This window comes from Humulus lupulus, chromosome 2 (assembly GCF_963169125.1).
Source record: "Humulus lupulus chromosome 2, drHumLupu1.1, whole genome shotgun sequence".
In the NCBI taxonomy this organism is placed as follows: Eukaryota; Viridiplantae; Streptophyta; class Magnoliopsida; order Rosales; family Cannabaceae; genus Humulus; species Humulus lupulus.
The window spans coordinates 282,136,917-282,159,068 of NC_084794.1; the positions used below are offsets into that span (position 1 = coordinate 282,136,917).

Sequence of the window (22,152 nt, forward strand, 5' to 3'; positions counted from 1 at the left end):
AGAAAGAAGGCTCTTGAATGGTGGTGATGACTATTAGTTTTCAAAGTTGAAGATGAAGATGTTATTACAATTTATTTAGTTTGTGTGTTTGTTTGGACTTCAAGTTTATGTTTATGGTCTTTAAGTTTATGTTTATTGATTTTAAGTTTATCATTGCAAAGTTTTTAATTTTGGAACTTATCTATATGACTATCAATTATGGAATGAAGAATTTAATTTTATGTTGTTTTAATTTGGTGTTTACAAATATTTTTTAATTTTGAAAATATAAAAAATTATTTGTGTTATCTAACTTTTTTAATAAACGGGTCCCCGTTATAGTGTTCATTACCGACGGGGATTCCCCGCCCCATTCCCCGCCGGGGAATGTGCGGGGACGGGGCGGGGACGGGGGAAAATAATAGGGGTTGGGGACGGGGAATGCATTCCCCGCACCGCCCCGTCCCCATGTGCATCCCTATACTTGATCCATATTTTTTCTTCCATTTCAAACTCCATCGGGACCAAAATGTGATGGTAACCCAATTTATTGATTTATTTATTTAATTATTGTACCTCTAATAACAAAATTTGGTGTACGAAGGATTTTTGATATATTTATTATATACATAAATATTTGGAGAGGAAAGGGCGTTGATATTTCTCATTAGTAAAAAAATGCATAATCCATTCAATGATTCGAAAAGGTACAAATTAACTATTAATTAAATTTTGGGGCTGGTTGGTGTATGATTAGAAAATTATGTTTTCGAAAAGCTGTATTGGAATATATAATCTGAATTTATGTATTAAAAATAGTATTTTAAAAAAATTGATTGGTTATATGTAGCACAAGTGGATTCCAAGCCCTTTGATAAATTTGAGTGTCTTTAAGAAATGAGAGTTTTTCAAAATAATTAACCAATCAAGATTTTTATGTGGTTCCACTGTATTATAATTCTAAAAACATAAAATTAAATTTGAACACTGAACGAGACCCTTAGCTAAATGGTCCCACTAGTAAGTGTCAGATGTCAACTTACACCATTTCTAACTTAAAATATAAATTTAAGGACAAATTCTGCACAAAAAAACAAGTTAGTGTTATATTTAATTTAATATTTATAATTATGTTTTAATACACAATATGTAAATTAATACAAAAAAATTAATAATTTATTTAATATTTATTGAAAATATACAAAAATTAATTTTTATTATCTAAATTATGTATTTCATTTTTTTTCATTAAAATAAATAAAAATATATAGTTGATCATTAATTATCTACTACTAAATTATAATAATTAGTAGTAATATGATAAATAAAAAAAATAACATTTATTGATATATTAAATTTGGCTCATGTTATATTTTGTGTCAAATTTAGCATAATTTTTAATATGTGCCGAATTTAACATATTTTTTAACACTATTATAATTATACTTTTTTTTTAAATGTGTTAAATATAAAATGGCACAAACTTTTTACATGGTTAGAAATGCTCATATAGTTGAAAGCCACATCATTAGTTGTAGACAGATGCCACTTTTTATGCTTGAATATGTTCTCTTTTATTTCTTTAAATGGAAATAAACTGCAAAATTCATGCCCACTAAAATAATAATAATAATATTATTCATAAATTATTAATGGCCATGTATTCACTAACTTTAAAACAAATAAAAAAACAAAGAGCCTTTCAGAAAAGACATTTTACAAAATATCCCTAATTTGAGGTCGGTCGAAAAATAATATTAAAAATAAAATAAATAAAAGTCTCCGCAATAATGAAATATCGTCAAACAAAGGACCGGTTGTTATTTAATTGCATCACTACGTGCGTATTGGACCTTGTAGACCAAGCTAAACTCGTGGGCCCCCAATTCTCTGGAGGCCCATTTACAACTCTATAAATACCATTCTCCAGCGCCAGACTATTTGATTCCAATTTACACGTTTCTTCTTCCCACCTTTTCATTTTCAAACAGACAAAGGTTGTAACAATGTGCCCTTCCGGAAGAACCCTAGCCACGGCGGCGACGGCGAACACCACAACCGTATCAGGTTTCCGCTCAGCGTTCGAGGTACTCGACACCGACCGCGACGGAAAGATTAGCCGCGAAGACCTCCGCGCATTTTACGCCGGATTCTCGAGCTCCGGCGCTGACGAGAGCAAAATCATTTCGATGATGAAGGCGGCGGACTCGAACCAAGACGGATTCGTCGAGTTCGACGAGTTCGAGCGCGTCCTCGGGTGCACGAACCGACTGCGCGGTGGAGGATTGATGGAGGAAGCGTTCAAGGTTATGGACAAGGACGGCGACGGGTGGCTAAGCCACCAGGACTTGAAGAGCTACATGGAGATGGCGGGGTTTCCGACGGGAGATGAAGAAATCAAGGCTATGATTTCTCTGGGCGGAGGTAATGAAAAGCAAGGCGTTTCGTACCAAGGTTGGCTTAAGATCTTGGCCGTTGATTAAGTTTGACTTGATCATAACTTTTTTTTGTTTAATAAAAAATGTAAAATTAAAAAAATTGAAGCGGTGGGAGTAGAATAGTACTCGAGGTTCCAGCTCAGCTGAAAGTTTCCATGGTAGTTTCTAGAAGGAGCTGTAAAAAAACTTTGTTTGGTATTATTTTAGGAATTTGCACCGTCATGCATTCCTGTCCACATACCAATTTGGAAAAGTGCCATTTGCCACCACATAAGGCTCTTTTTTATTGGACAATTATTTGCACGTGACTATAAGCAATATGAGATCTGAATTGATCTGAGATCTTTGTTAATTTTACTTTTCTGGGAGCTTTTATGTACTTTTATGCGAGGTTGTGGCAATTAAAAATAATTTTAGTGCGACAAATTTTCGTTTTTTGTGTGCTTGTGTAGTGAGTCAGTTTGATTTTCTTTTGACAATCACTAAATTAGGGGTAATTAGAATTAAATGTATTCGATAGTAATTACTTTATATTATGTAATTAGAGGATATTCAATTAGAGGTAATTGAATATTTATGTAATTATATTGTGCAATTATTATTTATTATAAATTTTAAATAATATTTATTATAATATTATTTGTATGTATAATTACTAATTATTTTAGAAAACATAATAATATTAATTCATAGTTAATTACTGTTTGATATCTAAACAAATTTTATATTTTAAAAAAATATTATAATTACTCAAATATAAAATTATTAGGCTTAATAATTATACAATTATTTTCAAATACACTCTTAATTCTTAATTTTGTTTCTGTGTTGATGATCTGATTAAACATATAATTATGGTGTTTGTTGTTATTTTTTCGTTGAGAAAATATAATTAATCATCTGTTGTTATTATTATTATGTGTAATTTGGTCTAATTTTAATAAAATATAATATAATTTTGGTTGTTTACGTAGATTTATAGCTGTTGCACACATCAATTTTTTTTAAAAGATAATTTTTATATACATCGACTTTTATCTTATATCTAGCACAATAGTTTAGTTTTATTAATTTATAGAATTTATTAATTATTTTTATTAAATTTATATTAATGTCATATAAATTTTAAATAAATATCTTATTTTAATTAAATAATTTATTTATTTTTGTTTAAGTTTATATTTGTTCTAGTTTTTAAATTTAGGAGTGACAATAAGAGATTATATATTATATGTTTAATATAATATTAAATATTATACGTAGATTTTAAATTTAAGTTTCTTGCTAGTTTTTTTTTTAAAATAATTTGTTACTAATTCACAGTAGATTATACTATATGTTTATGTTGATGCGGTTCTTCGGCAACAAATAATTATATGAATAAGAAGAGAGATTAGTGCTAAATGATGAATCGTAATAGATGAATGATCTTTCAGGAAGATTATAACTCGAATACTTTTTTTTAGGTGGTTCGAATGTTAAAATCCTTCTAGTCCACGAGCCAATATTATTGATATATCTCTGATATTCTTTACAGGGTATTTCTTTACAAATTCGGAGCCAACCCCTTGCAACTCCCAGGGTCTCTATATTTATAGGGAGATGACACCTGGGTGTTGGCAAATGAGGTTATCCCGTGACCTTCTTACCCATCATGTCACTTCTGCGACATTCATGATTAATTCCTAAAACCTGACAATGAAGTGTGGTCTAATCAATAGGTAAGGGGGATAATGGGCTGCATGACCCAAACCAGTCGTGGGGTGCCTAAACATGCACGTTTATGCTGCGTGTCCGAGAATTCAGGAATGGAGTAGACACGTGATGTCTGATATATGCACGTTTACATTGCGTGGTTGACTTTATAAAGGGTCGAAGGTGTCAACCCAAGCTCGTACCCCGAGCTTGATGTAGTATCAGCTCGTGGTGTCCACGCTGCTGATTCGATGCCTTAGTAATCTCACTAAACCTTTGGCTATCTCGAGCTAAAGAGGTAGAGACTTGTAACAGCAGCTCCGGGTAGGTGGCCTCCACGTGGCTGATAGAATTATGCCATTTCCCAGCTCGCTAATAACCCGTGGATATTTAGGGCGTATATTTTCCCCTAAGCCCCTGCTTGTGGCACATGACGTCACCTGGGGCCACAGTAGGGGCTTTTAGGCTTCTTTGGGGACTCTTCATATCCCGCCCATTACGCTGGTATCGGATACATGGAGCATCGTGGTTGGCGACGGTCCGTCTTCCGAGAACCGCATTAAATGGCCTAGCCTATCTTCGGCCGTCGTTTCGTCTTTCGAGTAGTGATCCTCGTATCCCACATCAAGACAATCGAACGGCCCTCATCCTTTGGCCTTTTATGTATATACAAGGCTGGCCACCCTTCGCATGAGCTACCCTTTTATTTGAAATTTTTCTCATCTTCTTTCTTCTTCCTTCTCAGTCTCAAAACCCTTTCTTTCTCTTAGTTACTATTCCCAACGTTCCTGAGGTTCAGACATGAGGGCTCTTTCGTGACCCCGGTACCAGCGATTTGATAACTTTACAAAATAGAGTTATTTTACCACTTTTTATGTGCTAATTGTTGCTTAATTCTTGAATTTTTAATTGATTTATTAAGTTTTTAAGTAATTTTGAATTTATTAGTCTTATTTTAATTTTATATATTTTTGTGTGTTTTTATAATTATTTTGTTGTAATATATTGTGGTTTAATTATTTGAATTATTGTAGTTTAATTTGTGGTAAAAAAATGTTATATTTTGAGCTTAAATGATTAAGTAAATTAAGTTTTAATTAATATTTTCATGGAACTTTTGTTGTATATTTTATAATTGAAAATATTTTATCATGACTTAATTTATACTTATTTTGTAGGAATTATGTGGTATTATTTTAGCTCTTGAAAAGCAATGAAAATGATGAAAAAATATGGCATTTTTGTGAAGAATAGGAAAGGGAATTGGCATTTTTCCAAGCAATTCAGGCCCACCTGCCCAGGCCCAAGTAGCAAGCCCATGCCCATTCCTTCATCAATCACACCTCCAGCTGCCCCTCACGCCCAACAGCTCCCATGTACATCACACCAAGTATCAGCTCCCATGTACATCTTTCCCTTGCTCAACCAGCAGTCCACGCCTCTCTCCAGCTGCATTTCCTCCTTCAGCAATCAAAGCACCAGCCGCCTAGCATTTGCCAAAGCCACCCATTTGCATGCTATATTATTCTTGAGCCCATAAATTACTCAAGTGTACCATTTGTCCCCTATGACAAAAATACCACTTTTTACTACACTTTCTACACATTTTACCCCAAAACATAATTATTACACCCTATAATTTGCCTTTATTTGCCATATTATAATTAATTAAATTAATTTAATCAATTTAATTAATTTAAATTGATTATTTTAATACCTCATTTTTGGCTATAAATAAGGGATTTAGGGTGTCCATTTGAAGAGGGAGGTTACCATACCAAAAACTCTACACATTTCAAAACCTCTCTATTCTCTTCATCTTCTTCTTCTTTTTATTTTTTTTCCATGTATTTTTAGAGGAACAATTTGGGGGTTCATCCTCCAAATTTTCCTATTTATGTTTGTAATTTTTAGTTTGTATTTGTTATTCTAGTTATGTGTTTCTAATCTTTTTAAGATTATTAAGGTGATGATGAAACATTATGTAACTAGATAGTATTTATTTTGTATGTTGATTTCCCATTTTGTGCAATAAAGTTTATGGAATTTTCTTCTTCAAATATCTTCTTTCATCTTAAATATCATGTATTTTTTATTGTTAGCACATATTTACACTTTGTTCTTCATTAGTGCAAAAACATAATATTCTTTGTATAAGATGTGTCATTAAATTGTACACATCCATGCTTAGAACAAAAATATTATGTTTTGCCTTATAAATAATGTTCATTGATTTATTTGTTATTTCATTAGATTGATTTACACTAAATGCTTTGAAATTATAATTTAGAAAAGTGAAGAAATATCCTATCTTTTTAGAATTAATTTGTGCTTAAAATTATAAATCTATTTTGAAAATGATAGTTTAATTTATTTTAACTATCACTAAAACTTGGGAATCAATGTATTTATAAATATTATTGAACTTATATTTTGTGGATTCTATTATCTTAATAATCTTTATTTTACTATCTTCATTTCTATTATTAATTTATATTTATATATATTGTCTTTTATTTATTTATATATATTGTCTTTAATTTCTATACTATTGTCTTTTATTTTATTTTTATTGTTACAAATTTGCATCAATCTTTGGAGCTAGGTTAGAATTTATTAATTTTGGTTTAAAATAGTTTTCTTTTCGATTTTAGACAACTCATTTGGGTTCGACCTCGTGCTTACACGAACACTATTCTATAAATACGATTTGTGCGCTTGCGAGTATAAATATTTAAAACATACCCGTTTTGGGTCCATCACGATTCCAACAGGACTTTAACTCAGACGCTCCCTTCAGTCTTTCTACAGCAAAAATTTCTGTAAGTTTTCTGTTTGTTGCATGCTTTAAATGTTTTCCCATTCTCTTGCTTAGGTAAACTTTCTCCTTAGCGCATGCAGTGTTTGTCTTTTGTTCTTCTTTGCTGGTATTTTATGCGTAGGTTTTTATCCTAGGGGTATCAACCGTAGGAAAAGGTGCTTAGGAGCATGACTCATAGGATACAACTCTGGGGTGATTTTCTGGGTAAAATTTTTTATGCCTATTTGGAACAACAAGTTTCTAGGGTGCAAAAACCGGGTAGCTTAGGGGACACGCTTCACAGGCGGTTTTGCCTTTCGAAACTTTCCTTCTAAGGAAAACTTTATCCTGACCCTCCTGACACATGGATCCCGAGCAATCAGGGACTTATTGGGCGCACAGGCGTGTGTTCATAGAACCGCGTGGTCTCACTCGCCGCGGGCTGAGATTACCTCAGCCCGTGTAAAGGAAACCCTTCGCGCTAGATTCTTCTTATGCTTAGGTCCCCTTTTCTAAACTTTCTTCTTTGTTCGTTAGGCGACCAGATGGCACCCAAGAAGAGCGCATCCAAGAAGAGTGTTGGCAGCTCGTCATCCCAGCAAGCTAGCAAAGGGAAAGAGGTGGCAACAGACTCCCCGATCCACAACTTTGGTCCCACCGTGGAGAAGGAGGTCGAGGTGGGGCCTGACGCCTTTTTCGAGGCCGAGAGGATTGCCTCGAAGGTCACCACCCAGGGGAAAGTTAACAAGATAATGCTTTCCCACAATATAGAGATTGGGAAGGGCGCCCTGGACGCCCGGCCTCCCCTTGAGGGGGAGCAGAGCTGCGCGCCGCTCGACGAGGAGTACGCGGCCTGGAGCGATGAACATCTCAATGCTGAGGCCTTTCTTCCCCTGGACCAGTATTTCGCGGATTTCTTAAATTACATAAAACTGGCCCCCTTCCAACTCCCCCCTAACTCCTACCGTCTGTTAGCGGGGTTGAAGTATTTGTTCCTGAAGCAGGAATGGGAGGTCCCCACACCTGCAAACATCCTTTACTTCTTCTGCCTCAAAGCCAGCCCGGAACAACGGGGGCGAGATGACGGGTTCTACTACCTGACTCGTTTTCCCAATTCGGCTGCGATCATCGAGCTGCCCAGCCACCCCAATGACTTCAAGGATCAATTCTTCATGTCAAAGGGGTTTCGCAACTGCGAATACCACTATTTCAACCGTTCTCGTAAGTCCCTTCTAACTTTAGCTCGCTAGCTTGCCACTGATTAGTCTCTTTCCATTCGTTGCTGACTTAAAACTATCATGCAGCTATTTTTGCGAGGACGACTAAGTCAGTGACCCTTGGGGGTCAGTACGAAACCTTGGTAGGGCTCCCCCAAAGTGAAAAAGATTACCGCCAGCTCGTGTCTGACGAGACGATGCTGGTGTGTAAGTTAATTTCCCCAGGCCAGACTCTGGCCTTGAGGAGGCCGCGGACCATACCCGCTGCTCACGAGATGGCGTCCATCCCCGAGGAGGAGGCCGCGGGTAAGGACAAGGACGAGGTGCCCCTCGTGCGCCGGAAGCGAGCTTTGGAGGTCGCCCAGGAAGTCAATGCAGAGAGGACCCATTCCGGCGCAGCAGCCAGCCCCTCCGGCCAAGGTAACCCTTACTTATTTAGGGACTTAGACAAGGCCACTGCAGACCTACGGCTTGCTAGGTTTAACCCCAGCCAACCCGTTCACCGCCACCAAAATGACCCAGATCGTGACATCACCTTACTCCAATGTGTTGACCAGCTCGTGCTGTGTCATGACATGAGCCGCCCTAGGGGTACCATAGTAGTAGATAATACCCTGGCCTTTAGGTCGACCTTCTTTGAGGAGTACGGGACCAACCTTAGATCGTGGCCCTCCCTCCTGGAGGGCGTAGTAGCTCCGGGTCTTAGGCAGTATGTAGAGGAGTCCAATTCTGAGGTGGATCCGGAGCCAGAGCCTCCTCTCACCCGCGAAGTCATTATCTTAGACTCCCCCATAGAAGATCCGGGGTCGGAGGTCGTGACAATAGAATCCTCCTCTAGCTCGGAGGGTAGGATCCTTTTCAATACATACTTAAGCTCTGCTTTCTTTTTTTGTTTTGCACATAAATATTTTTACATGCATATTAATGCTTTGCTGTCTTCGTTTCAGACGAGGAGATGTCGCAGCCTGGGGACAACGTTCTGCGGTCTATGTTCCATGGAGGAAACCCCTCCTCCGGGCCTTTGGTGAAGATGCTCCAGCTGGCCAAGAAGACCACTGGGACTTCTTCCCAGTCTCCTGCCAAGGGGAAAAACCAAGGCCCCGTCGCCATAGAGAAAGTGCCTCCACCCCCTCCTGCAGTAGAGAAGATGGCTCCACCTCCCCCGCGACCTCCTGTCCCTACTCGGGAACAGGAGGTGCCCACTGGGACCTTGTCAGCTCCGACCCCCGGTGTGCGTGTCCCGGTCAACCCCCAGGCCTTGGAGAAAGTCCCCGAGGCCTTTAGGGGGACTGTCTACGAAACCGTGACCTACATGGTGGACCACTGCTACAACGCCACCCCGAGGGATTTGCGGGAGATCGAGACAAGGAGCCCCGAGAACGTGATGGAGTCTTCATTGGGGATGACCCTCATGGTAAGTTGGCTTTGCCACTGGTTCTTCCTGTTTGTTTGTTTTTCCTAAGGCACTTGCCTTATTATCTTTTGGTCTTGCAGGCGGCTTTGGCCCTCCAACGGAGCATATCTCGGTCCAGGGCCAGGATCGAGGAGATTAGGGGCGAGCACCAGGCTGCCCAGGTCGCCCTTGCGTCCGCTCAACAACAGGAGCGAGATGCCAAGGCGGCTCTGGAAACTGCCCGAGAAAATGAGAGGGTCGCGCAGGCCGCTTCGATTGCTGCGAAGACCGAGCTGGAGGCATCTCGGACCAAGCTGCAGGAGGCCGAGGCCACCAGGGTCACCCTAGACGCCGCGAAGATCGAGGTCGAGGAGGCCAAGGCTGCTCTCGTGGCGGAGAGGGCAGCTTCCAGCTCCTCCATGGAGGCCATGCTGTACCACTACTGGACCTTCAACCAAGATGGTGACTTTTCCTTCTTGGGGCCGGACGTGTGGGGATCCTTTTTGGAGAAGTTTAAAGCTCGCCTTCAACAAGTGGCGCCCTCCGAGACTGGGGAGACTTCCACTGCCACCGAGCAGGATGGCGAGGGGGTGACTTCATCAGAGCGGCCTGGCGGGGCTTAGGATTTTTCTCCTTTCCTTTTATCATCTACTTTTTTTTGTAATTTTTCATCACGAGGTTTTTATCCTCGAAACAATTTGGTATCCCCAACTTTATTTCAATTTATTTACATATTTTTGCCCCGACCTTATGGTTACTTCTTTTCAATGCATTTGGTGATAACTTAGTTTCTGTTGGTGTTATGATTGATATCTTATGCTTTTTAGGAAAAAACATCTGTTAAATCAATTTGAACCAACTTCTAAGTTTTAGGACCTGGTTGTATCCAGAATATTAATTTGAAAACTTAGTTCGCGTCAATTCTTTATCGGTATCTCGTGCTTTTTAAGAAAAACATCGATCAATCAATTTGAACTAACTTCTAAGTTTTAGGACCTGGTTGGTATCCAGGATATTAATTTGAAAACTTAGTTCGCGTCAATTCTTTATTGATATCTCGCGCTTTTTAAGAAAAACATCGATTAATCAATTTGAACTAACTTCTAAGTTTTAGGACCTGGTTGTATCCAGGATATTAATTTGAAAACTTAGTTTGTGTCAATTCTTTATTGATATCTCGTGCTTTTTAAGAAAAACATCGATCAATCAATTTGAACTAACTTCTAAGTTTTAGGACCTGGTTGGTATCCAGGATATTAATTTGAAAACTTAGTTTGCGTCAATTCTTTATCGATATCTCATGCTTTTTAAGAAAAACATCGATCAATCAATTTGAACTAACTTCTAAGTTTTAGGACCTGGTTGGTATCCGGGATATTAATTTGAAAACTTAGTTCGCGTCAATTCTTTATCGATATCTCGTGCTTTTTAAGAAAAACATCGATTAATCAATTTGAACTAATTTCTAAGTTTTAGGACCTGGTTGGTATCCAGGATATATGCCCCCCAAGTAAGCAGGAAAGAGCCTTTCATGGTTGCTTGAGTTTACACCCACAAACATATACAATAATGTAAAAGATTAGTTGTTCTTCCCGATCTGGTTGGCAAACATCCTATTTACCAACCTCTGGTATGTAGCTCCGGCGTTCTTCAACCCGAAGGGCATGACCCTATAACAATAAATGTTAGTTGGGGTCATGAAGCTAGTGTGTTCCTGGTCTGCTGGATTCATGGCGATCTGATTCTAGCCCGAGTACGCATCCATAAAGGACATGAGCTCGTGCCCCGCCATGGCGTCTACCAATTGGTCGATCCTTGGCAAGGGGAAGCAATCTTTGGGGCAGGCTTTGTTCAGATCGGAGAAGTCGATGCAGGTCCGCCATTTCCCGTTGGGCTTCGGGACCAACACAGGATTGGCGACCCAGATCGGGAACTTTGCCTCACGGATAAAGCCGCACTTTAAGAGCCGGGCTACTTCCTCTTCTAGGGCCTCAACTCAGGTTGTTCCTAGGCGCCTTTGTTTCTGAGATTTCGCAGGCACGCTTTTATCCAAGTGGAGGGTGTGCATGATGACGCTCGGACTGATCCCTACCATGTCTTCATGAGACCAGGCGAACACGTCTAGATTTTCTTGCAGAAACTTAATCAGCTTCGCCTTCCTTTCGCTACATAGATTTTTCTCGAGCTTCACCACCCTCGAGGGATCTTGTGGATCGATGCTTACCTCCTCGAGCTCCTTGATGGCCTGGAGCTCGGATCTATCCTCGCCTACTCTGGGGTCGATATCATTATTTAAGATGATATTCTCCCCTTTGGCACTCTGAGGTTTTTCAATCCCAGGACTAGGCACAAGTTCCTAAGATTCCTCATTCCCCCCCTGGACTGTCATTGTTAACTGCCCGGGATTTAATTTTCCCTTCATAGAAATGCTGTAGCATTCCCTCGTAGCAAGTTGATCACCTCGAACCATGCATATCCCCGAGGAAGAGGGGAATTTTAGCGCGAGGTGGCGGATGGAGGTTATGGCTTCAAACGCTATCAATGTAGGTCGGCCCAAAATAGCATTGTACGCGGCGGGACAATCGATGACCACAAACTCGAGGAGTTTCGAGACTGTCCGAGGTCCCTCTCCCAAGATGATCACCAGCTCGATCGTTCCTATTGCTGCCGATCTTCTCCAGAGAATCTGTATAGCATCATGGAGGTGGCTTTCAGCTCGGTGACAGAGTAACCCATTTTTTCCAGCGTAGACCGAAACAGTAGGTTTACCGAGCTCCCATTATTGACCAGTACTTTCCTAACCCACCGGTTAGCGAGCTAAACGGCTACGACCAGAGGGTCGTTATGACGGAACTGGACGTGGCTGGCATCTTCCTCGGTGAATATGATTGGTTGCCTCTCCAATCGTTGCTGTTTGGGTAGATGCTGCTCAGGGACGAACTCCACTCCATTATGAGCCTTTAGTTCGTTGACGTATCTCTTCTGGGCACCTCTGCTCGTGCCAGCCAGATGGGGGCCACCGGAGATCGTGGAGATCTCTCCTCCTATCACAGGAGGAGGGACGTCCTGATCTACCCGAGACCCGGGTTGACTTATCAGAACTTCTGGAGCTGGATGGTTGGTGAGAACTCTATTCCACACATACTGAGCCAAGGGTCCGGCTCTGATGAGAGTCTTGATCTCATCCTTCAGGTGCCTACAATCATCGGTGTTGTGGCCAATGTCGTTGTGGAACCGACAAAACTTGGAAGGGTCTCGCTTACCCTTCTGGTGCTTCAACGGTTCCGGCTTCTTCTAAGGGAGGCGAGCAGAGTTTGCTAGAAAAATGTTCTCCCTAGTGTGTGTGAGCTCGGTATAAGTTGTGTAGACCGGCATAAATTTTTCTACGAACTTGTTCTTCTTTGGGCCGTGTTGGCCGCCCTCGCTGGTCCCTTTTCTCTTACCTCCTCCAAACTGGTTATTCTGTGTAACGGTTTGTGTCGCTGTCACGACATCCGTTCCCACTCCAGCGGGATGTTCAGGGGCCTGACTGGTTTCTGCGGCCGATGCTCGCGCCTCCTTCAGGTTTATCCATCCCTGGGCCCTATTTAGGAATTCGTTTACGGTGCTGACTCCCTTTCTCTATATCTCTTCCTAGAGTCCGCCTCCGACGAGGATCCCAGTCCTCAAGGCCATGAGCTTGGAGCTGTCGTCTGCGTCCCTGGCTCGAGTAGCGACGTTCGCGAATCTGCTCAGGTAAGCTTTCAAAGGTTCGTCGGGCTGCTGTCTTACGTTCGCCAGGGTATTGGCCTTGACGCGGGCAGCCTGAGAAGCTCGGAATGCTCTCTTAAAGTTGGCAGAAAAGGTTTTCCACGAGCTGATGGATTGCTTTTTACTCTATTTGAACCATTGCCTGGCTGGCCCAGTCAAGGTGGAAGGAAATATTAAACATCTCAGCTCGGGACCAATGTTGTGGGCCATCATCAAGGTGTTGAACATACCCAGATGATCTGACGGGTCCCTGTCTCCGTTGAACTTTGGACAAGTGAGGCATACAGAAACCAGGTGGATACGCCATAGCTGCTATGCTGGGGTGAAGAGCTCGAGTTCGTCCCCCGAGTCGTACTCATCTTTTTCTTTTTCTGACAAGAGCTTCCTCATCAGCTCCTCCATCTGAGCCAGACGCTCAAGGGTTTGGTCCTGAATAGCTTCGGTTCCATGGTACGCGTTAGGCGGGTTATTGTCCCTCCTATCTGGAGATAGGTTATATGGGATGTTCCCGCTGTCACGTACTTCAGATAGGCCTTCCCCTTGGCGAGCACGACTGCCATTTCCAACTGGGTCTCCTCTCTGAGAGTTTAGGCGATCTCGGAGGTCGCCCCTCGGGGCGGCCTGAGGACTCTGCGCCGAGCTCAAGCGTTGGCGCAGGTCTCCGCCGGAGATGTCACTTCGACGACTCCCAGTCTAGTAACTTCCATTTGAAAAGCTCGGAGCCTGCCGTTGGGGGTGAGGATCCAGGACTTCTCTGGGCGCCCAGCTACGATGGGAAGGTCCGACGGAAGGAGGATTTCTCCTGCTGCTCCCATGAGCTGGAATGTCTCGGACTGGACGGGGAGGAGATGGGTATCTTATTGGTGAAGGAGGATGCCTGACTGGGGACGCGATCCTAGTCCCGTCAGGACGGATCAAGCTAGGTCGTGGTTGCTCCGCTCTACCATCCTCCATGTCCTATGCTCGGCGGTCTGAGCGGGGTACAGGACGGCTGGCCAGGGCGGGCTGTCGTCGCAAGCCCTCCCCGGATCTCCTTTACGAGCTTCCTCGAGCCCTTCTAGGTGCACTCGAGGGCGGAAGTGAGCTAGGAGTTGAGGTTCAGACCGATCGGCTGAATTGCTGCTCGCCCCTAGGAAGTTCCTCAAATGTGGTTTCCCGGTGGTGCGACGTGGGAGTAGAATTTGATGTTGGGGGTCTGACCGACCGACTAGGCCTGGACCGATTATCTCGGTGGGACTTATGAGTCTCACCATGCCTCTTTCTGACGTTAGTGTCGGTTGTAAGAGGGGGTAATCGGGCCAAAACCTCTTGAATCTACTAGTTTGCTTTCGCCAGCTGACTCCTCAACTGTGCATTTTCCATTTCTATCGCCGTGTAGATATCCGGGTTTGGATTGGGCGGCCGGGGAGCCGAACTTCCAGTGTCGTCTTGGCCCATTGGCTGCTTGCCCGACCGCTGCTGAACCTCAGGATTCTGATCATCGGATATGGCGGCATGGTGGGCCTCCTGCCAATCACGTTGGTCCGCCTCGTTACCATGTCTTGAGCGAGTGACTACCATGGTTGGGTATTTGCGATAGCACCAATCTAAAAGCTCTCAATGAAAGCACCAAACTGTTGACGCGGTTCTTCGGCAACAGATAATTATATGAATAAGGAGAGGGATTAGTGCTAAATGATGAACTGTAATAGATGAATGATCTCTCAGTAAGATTATAACTCGAATACTTTTGTTAGGTGGTTCGAAGGTTAAAATCCTTCTAGTCCACCAGCCAATATTATTGATATATCTTTGATATTCTTTACAGGGTATTTCTTTACAAATTCGAAGCCAACCCCTTGCAACTCCCAGGGTCTCCATGTTTATAGGGAGAGGACACCTGGGTGTTGGCAAAGGAGGTCATCCCGTGACCTTCTTACCCATCATGTCACTTCTGCGACATTCATGATTAATTCCTAAAACCTGACAATGAAGTGTGGTCTAATCAATAGGTAAGGGAGATAATGGGCCGCATGGCCCAAACCAGTCGTGGGGTGCCTGAACACGCACGTTTATGCTGCGTGTCTGAGAATTCAGGAATGGAGTAGACACGTGATGTCTGAAATATGCACGTTTACATTGCGTGGTTGAATTTATAAAGGGTTGGAGGTGTCAACCCAAGCTCGTACCCTGAGCTTGATGTAGTATTAGCTCGTGGTGTCCACGCTGCTGATCCGATGTCTTAGTAATCTCACTAAACCTTTGGTTATCTCGAGCTAAAGAGGTAGAGACTTGTAACAGTAGCTCCGGGTAGGTGGCCTCCACGTGGCTGATAGAATTATGCCATTTCCCAGCTCGCTAATAACCCGTTGATATTTAGGGCGTACAGTTTAATATAATATTATTCTAATAAGTGAGTTTAAGTTTAATTAAATTTTATTTAAGTTATAAAAAGTATGATTTTATTATTTTTAAATAATTATCATTGTAAAATATCTCAAAAATATTTTTTTAATTTATTTAATTATTTATTATTTTAAAATAATTATCATGGTAAAATATCTCAAAAATATCATATTTTAATTTTTTTAATTATTTATTTTATTTTATTAAAGTTTAAGTATTTACAAACTACCGTTAAATATAAAAATATTATTTTAAATATAAAATATTCTGTTAAAGTTAATATTAAAAAAATAAAAAACTATTAAAAAAAAAATTGCATATCTACACAAGAGAAATAATAAGAAAGGAAATTTGAAGTTTAATGCATCATAATATCCCATATTTATTAACAAAGTTAGTAATTTTTACAAATATATGCTCCAAAATAAAGATAAGAAATCTAACTCAGTACTCCACCTCTCGTGAATCAAGCCACCGAACTTAATCTACCGCTAGCAACGACACTTATTTGCCACTAAGTCTAATACTATACTTAATAGTTTTTTTTTTTTTTTTAATGTTATCAATGATTCAAAATTCAAAATTCACTACTACAAAATCGAGTTTTCTTATACATTGTGATTTTTGGGAGTAATGAGAACTAAAGTTTATTCAACCTAAAAATATTTTTTTAAATATATAATTATTTTTGTTTTCTTTTCATATATAATTTGATTTCAAATTAATTTTTTTTAATACCAATAGAATTATATTAATAATATTATATTCAATACCAAATTATATTTAAATATTTTACATAACTAAATTTTATATAATAATATAACATATAACATATTATTATATACACAATTTTATAAATTATTATCTGAATAAACATAATGTATAAATTAAAATTAAGAAAGACAATCACATATCATTACTAATTAAAAAATGTCATTTATATATATACATAAGTAGTTCAGTATATATACATAAGAAAAATTAATAAAAACGTATGAATCAAGTTAGTAAGTTATACATAAAAAAAATTAGATTTCATAAATAAATATTATCAATCTTACTAATTAGTCAGTTTGTAATAGGAGTAAGTCGTCTCCTTGACATTGAATATACATTTTTTTCAAACCACTACAAAATTGACAAGTAAATATAGATTATATGATTAAATAATATATATAATTTTTCTTAAACAAAAAAAATATAAAATATAACATACTTTCTTCTTGATAACTTATACCGAATTTGCATTTAAAATATCATAAATGTATCTTAAGACATAAAAATCATATTCATGACTTTCGGGCTGTCTTTGACAATAACCTGTCGTCAGTTTTATAAATTCTCTAATGTATTCATTTCTCGAACATTGTGCGTATGCTTTACAAAAATTAAAAATAATTATCTACATATTATAATCTCAGCTCTAAAAAATTAACATTGAATACATTAAAACTGAAAAACTTACTTTTCCATAACCTCATTTATTATTGGTGGAGATTTATAATTTTTCAATGGGTCCAGAATTATGGTGCTCCCCATTACGAGCACCAATTAGAGTTGTAAATATGAGCTGTGATTTTTAGTAATGTACGAAACTGGCACGAGCCCGGGAGACACGACATGACACAAAAAAAATGGGATTGGGCCAGGCACGACACAAATTAAAAATTGGCACGACATGACACAACATGACATGAGCCTGAGCACGACATGACACAACAAGCTCGAAGGCACGACACGAAAGCATGAACAAACTAGCCCGAAAGCATAACACAATAAAAGTCTCGTATTTTGACATTAATAATGATAATAAATTTTTTTTCATCAATTATATATAAATTAAAATGATAATAAATGTCTATTATTTTTCTCAATGTTTATAATTTTATAATTATATTAATTTGTTTTAAGATTTGTGAGTTAAATTTTTTAGCATTTATTAGTAGGTATTCAAATTATAATAATTATCTTTGATATAATTTTGTGTAAAGTATTGCCAAAAAGTATATAAAAATATCTCAAACTATATTTTAAACAAATAAATGTATTTGGATTGGTAGTAAGTGTATTGATTGTTAAAGAGGCGCCGGGGGGGGGGGGGGGGGGGGGGGTTCAATTCCCCATCCTCACATGTTTTGGCAATAATAAAATGGGCCCGAATAAGGAAAGTGGACCGACCCGACATGGCACGAAGCATGACATGACATAGGCCGTGCTGGGCTTACTCTTTCAAATATGGGCTGGCTCAGCCCGACATGAGTTTGAGTATGGGCCCAGCTTAGCCCGAATTATTCGGAGGCACGAAAATGTAGGTCGTATCGGGCCGGGCTAAACCACATTTACAACTTTAGCACCAACATTCAATGTCGGCTAAAGCAATAATAAATGATAATTATTATATGATTAAATGTTGGTGGAGAGTGAGATAACACCACCTCAATGAGCGACCTACATTAGGCTTCCTATTGCACTTACATATTCCAATTGAGCCACCGCTATTCCATCATTCATTTCAAACTTCATGTTTGAATCAAATGGTGTATGTGCCTCTTTGATTTTGAGATGACTAAATTTGTCGAGCACTTTCTCAACATAGTGGGTTTGACTCAACACAAAACCCCTACTATTCCTTCTAACTTTGATACCTAGAATGACATCCACCTCTTCAAGGTCTTTCATTTTAAAGTTAAAAGATAGAAACATCTTCATTTCTATTATTCCTTTCATGCCATTACTTAAAATCAACATATCATCTACATATAGACGCACTAGTATGACATAGTCACCACAAGTCTTAGAGTATAAGCACTTGTCCGCATTGTTGTGTCTAAATCCATTAGAAACAATGACTTTATCAAACTTCCCATGCTATTGTTTTGAAGCTTTGTTTCAAACCATATAATGATTTCACAAGAGTACACACTTTATGTTCATTTCCTTGAAGAAAAAAACCCTCTGATTGTTCCATATAAACCTCTTCCTCAAGATCACCATTTAGGAATGTCGTTTTGACATCCATTTGGTGAACATAAAGGTTAAATATAGATGATAAGGCAAACAACAATCTTATAGAAGTAGTTCTTGCTATCAATGCATATGTGTCAAAGTAATCTATTCCCTCCCCTTGTTTGAATCCTTTGGCTACTAACCAAGCCTTGAAGGTTTGTATGGTGCCATCGGTATGGTATTTCTTTCTAAATACCCATTTGCACCCAATTGGTTTGGACCCCTTTAGAAGGTCAACCACTTCCCAAGCGTGGTTAGACATAATTGAATCAATTTCATCATTAATTGCCTCATTCCAAAAAGCAGAGTCTCTTGAGGACATTGTGTAACGCCCTGGATAGCCAAGACCGTTACACTGTGTATTTATAAAAGTGCAAGACTTGCTAATCAAGTCATTTAGTTAGAAATGTGTTACTGAAACTATAACTAAACTAGGGTTAAAAGATTTTGGTCACAAAAGTTGCATCTCATATATTTAAACATTTTAATACATGGGATCCCAAAAGTAATAGCATTTAAAAGACAGTTTACAAAATTTCAGGTTATAGGTACAGCTACTAGCCACTCTAAGGGCCAAACAGACATTTAGGCTTTTTCGTCGACCGATTAGCTGACTATGTACATTCAGCCTCAAAGCTCTCCCACTCAGGACTGGTCCACTTTACCCTTGCCTTTACCTGCACCACGTAGCACCCGTGAGCCAAGGCCCAGCAAGAAAACACAATAACAAAGCATAATAATCAATCAAACAATCAGATAATTCATATAGTGTAATCATACACTCAACATTCCATACATCCATATAATCAGGCATTCAACATACCAAGGTTAAAAATTATCATTAACAACCAATTCATATATAACAATCAGGGTCGACGCCCTTAAGTCGCACCCCCTATTTATCCCACTAACTCCGACCCGCTTAAACCGAGCTCAGTGAATATCAAGCTGTCCTCAGCTACCAATGGCCGAGCCGCTCCCTGTGCGCAAATATTGATTCTGGTACTCTTAGGTCATTTATCACATGTCCCATGGCATAATACCATCTATGACATCTTACAGATATAGGGAGCTCTTAGTCCCAATACAATCACATAACCAGGTGCAGTTTTCTTACCTTTGATTCTGTTAGCTTTAATCAATGAAACCGACCCTCAAGCATGATCCCTTCCGAGCCCTAGCGTACACTTAGTCACAGCCATAGATCAGAATCATCACCAAACTTCAATTCCAAAACCTAGCCTCGGGACCAATCCCGAGCCCTTGGGAAGCCCTAATTCGACCAAATGGGGTGGTGGAATCAAACCCCGAGCCCCCAGGCAAAAACCCTAAGAAATATCCCAAAAACCCCCTTCTGGAAACAAGGTAGCGCTACAGTGCCATAAAGAGGGCGCTATAGCGCTACAAATAGAGCCAAAAGGCTCTCTGACCACAAGGCCAAGGCTAGCGTTACAGCGCTAGTCACAGCACGACCAAACCCTGTTTTTTCTTCCTTCGATTTTCTCCAAGCCAAACCTCTACAAAATCCTTCCAACCTCAACCATACTTCAAAAAAAACCTACCAACACCTAGAACTCACCCCACACAACCCAACAACACAAATCCCAACCACATGCACCATCAATCAAAGAAAAGCAAGATTGAACTCAAAAACTGAAGAACCCAACCAGAAAACTAGAACAGCCCAGAAACTCAAATGTTCAAGCTCATAATTTCTTACCTCAAGTGGGAAATTCAACCCTAGGTTATCTTCCACACCTCCTTAGCTTTCACTCCTCAAAGCCTCAGCCTTAACTCCCTAGTATTCCCATCAAAACTCAGCTCAGAAATCCATTTCAACACCAAAACCAGAAACTGAAAAACAACCTTGAAGCTTACCTTAATTGGATGACTAATTCCTGCTGAATCCTCAAGCTTAATCAAGGTCCCAAGTATGAAGCCTTAGCCTAAAGCCTCCTCTGAATTTTAGCTTCAAATTCCAAAAGAATTGGTGAAGAAAAGCCTAAACTGTATAAGAGAAAAGACCCTGTTTTTCCCTTCTTTCTTTTCTCCTTCTTTTCTTTTCCTTTTTGTTTCTTTTGTTTTCCTTCAGCTTCTCAAATATTCTACACATTCCACTAAGGCTATAAAGAAGTATAACACTTATCTCTGATGTTAAACACCAAAAGGCCAAACTGCCCTCCCAATTAAAGCTAAGCTTTTAAACATCCTAGGGGCATTTTAGTCATTACTCCCAATTCCCGCTAATTCCTCGAGTGTTCCTAACAATTACTGCTTAAATCCCGACACCTAAAAAATCACCAATTATATTCCTCAATGTCAAATAGTCTCCAATATTTTCTCTAAATTCCCAGAAACACCCCCAGACTCACCTCGAGCCGGGTATAAATCCCCGCCGTGAATTTTCTGCTAAACCGCTCACTAGGATCGCCTCGAGTCACAAGTTACAAATATATCCACATAATAATGTGGTCTCAACAATTAACACAAATATTTACATTTATGCCCTCAACGGACCAAAATTACAAATATGCCCTTATAACCTAATCAGGGCCTACATGCATACCAGTACACATAGTCATGCATCACATATATCCAAATAATCATATAAACATACTTTTAATCATTTAAATCACATATAATCCAGTTATGTCCTCCTAACACACTAATCAAGGCCCTTAAGCCTTATTAGTAAATTTGGGTCGTTACACATTGCTTCTTTAAAAGTTTTGGGATCATCTTTATTTGAAGTATGTTGTCCGTGTTTTCACCAGAGGACATGTGGCATTTATTAGAGGAGTAATTAAACTCCCTGAGCGCTAGTGAGGTTTCGTACTATGATCTGGCCAGATGCAGATGTCTCTAAGTGGGGCCATGCCTCGAGGTCTGTCCTCAGGGTGCGAATGTCTCCAGGTGAGGCCACGTCCCGTGACCCGTCTCCAAGGTGTGGATGTCTCCAAGTAAGGTCACGCCCCAAGGACAATTAAGATGATCCTCACTCTCTTGATTCGCTAATCCCCTAGGTCTAGGATTCTTGTACTCAGACCTGGAGTAGCTGCCAGGTCTCAATCGCTGCAGCTGTGGCCCACCAGAAGATCGTCTGACAACTTTTGGTGAGCCTCAAGTAGTGGTGTCAAGATCGTATACTCGACAATCGACATTTCCCACAACGCCGCCTGACATGGGCGAATGTGTGCTGTATCCTGACATAGTCAGATACATGTTTCCCATAAGGTTGGTAGGCAACTTTCTGCAAATGGGCCCCGTGCAATCTGCATGAGCCCATGGTCTTTATTAGTGCATCCTTATGTAATTAATTAGTATTTTACTCCCCAAATAATGGGCAATATTTTATTAATTTTCCATTGAGGGCATTAATGACCCAGACCTCTATAAATAGTGTAATGCCCTAAACTCCAGGGACCGTTACGGTGTGCATTATAAACAGTGCTGAACTCGTAAATCGAGTCATTTGGCCATAATCGTGTA

The 22,152-nt window shown here is 39.9% G+C and overlaps 2 protein-coding genes across 2 annotated transcripts; both read left to right on the top strand.

Moving 5' to 3' along the window:
- Positions 1-1,910: 1,910 nt before the first annotated feature.
- Positions 1,911-2,757, top strand: LOC133819554 (calcium-binding protein CP1). Its single transcript, XM_062252827.1, has one exon. It carries the CDS (start codon positions 1,986-1,988, stop codon positions 2,460-2,462), a length of 477 nt encoding a protein of 158 aa, XP_062108811.1. The 5' UTR covers positions 1,911-1,985; the 3' UTR covers positions 2,463-2,757.
- A 4,239-nt stretch (positions 2,758-6,996) lies between these two features.
- LOC133819555 (uncharacterized) lies at positions 6,997-10,268 on the top strand. Its single transcript, XM_062252828.1, has 4 exons — positions 6,997-8,133; positions 8,217-8,975; positions 9,077-9,543; positions 9,624-10,268. Exons 1-4 carry the CDS (start codon positions 7,407-7,409, stop codon positions 10,143-10,145), a joined length of 2,475 nt encoding a protein of 824 aa, XP_062108812.1. The 5' UTR covers positions 6,997-7,406; the 3' UTR covers positions 10,146-10,268.
- The last annotated feature ends 11,884 nt before the right edge of the window (positions 10,269-22,152 follow it).

What these genes read in the sequence shown, in the direction of transcription:
- LOC133819554 (XM_062252827.1), top strand. Translation starts at nt 1,986, where the DNA reads ATGTGCCCTTCCGGAAGAACCCTAGCCACGGCGGCGACGGCGAACACC.
- LOC133819555 (XM_062252828.1), top strand. Translation starts at nt 7,407, where the DNA reads ATGCTTAGGTCCCCTTTTCTAAACTTTCTTCTTTGTTCGTTAGGCGAC. An exon ending in CCACTATTTCAACCGTTCTC is followed by an intron (nt 8,134 to 8,216) that starts GTAAGTCCCTTC and finishes ACTATCATGCAG; the next exon opens with CTATTTTTGCGAGGACGACT. An exon ending in ATCCTCCTCTAGCTCGGAGG is followed by an intron (nt 8,976 to 9,076) that starts GTAGGATCCTTT and finishes TCTTCGTTTCAG; the next exon opens with ACGAGGAGATGTCGCAGCCT.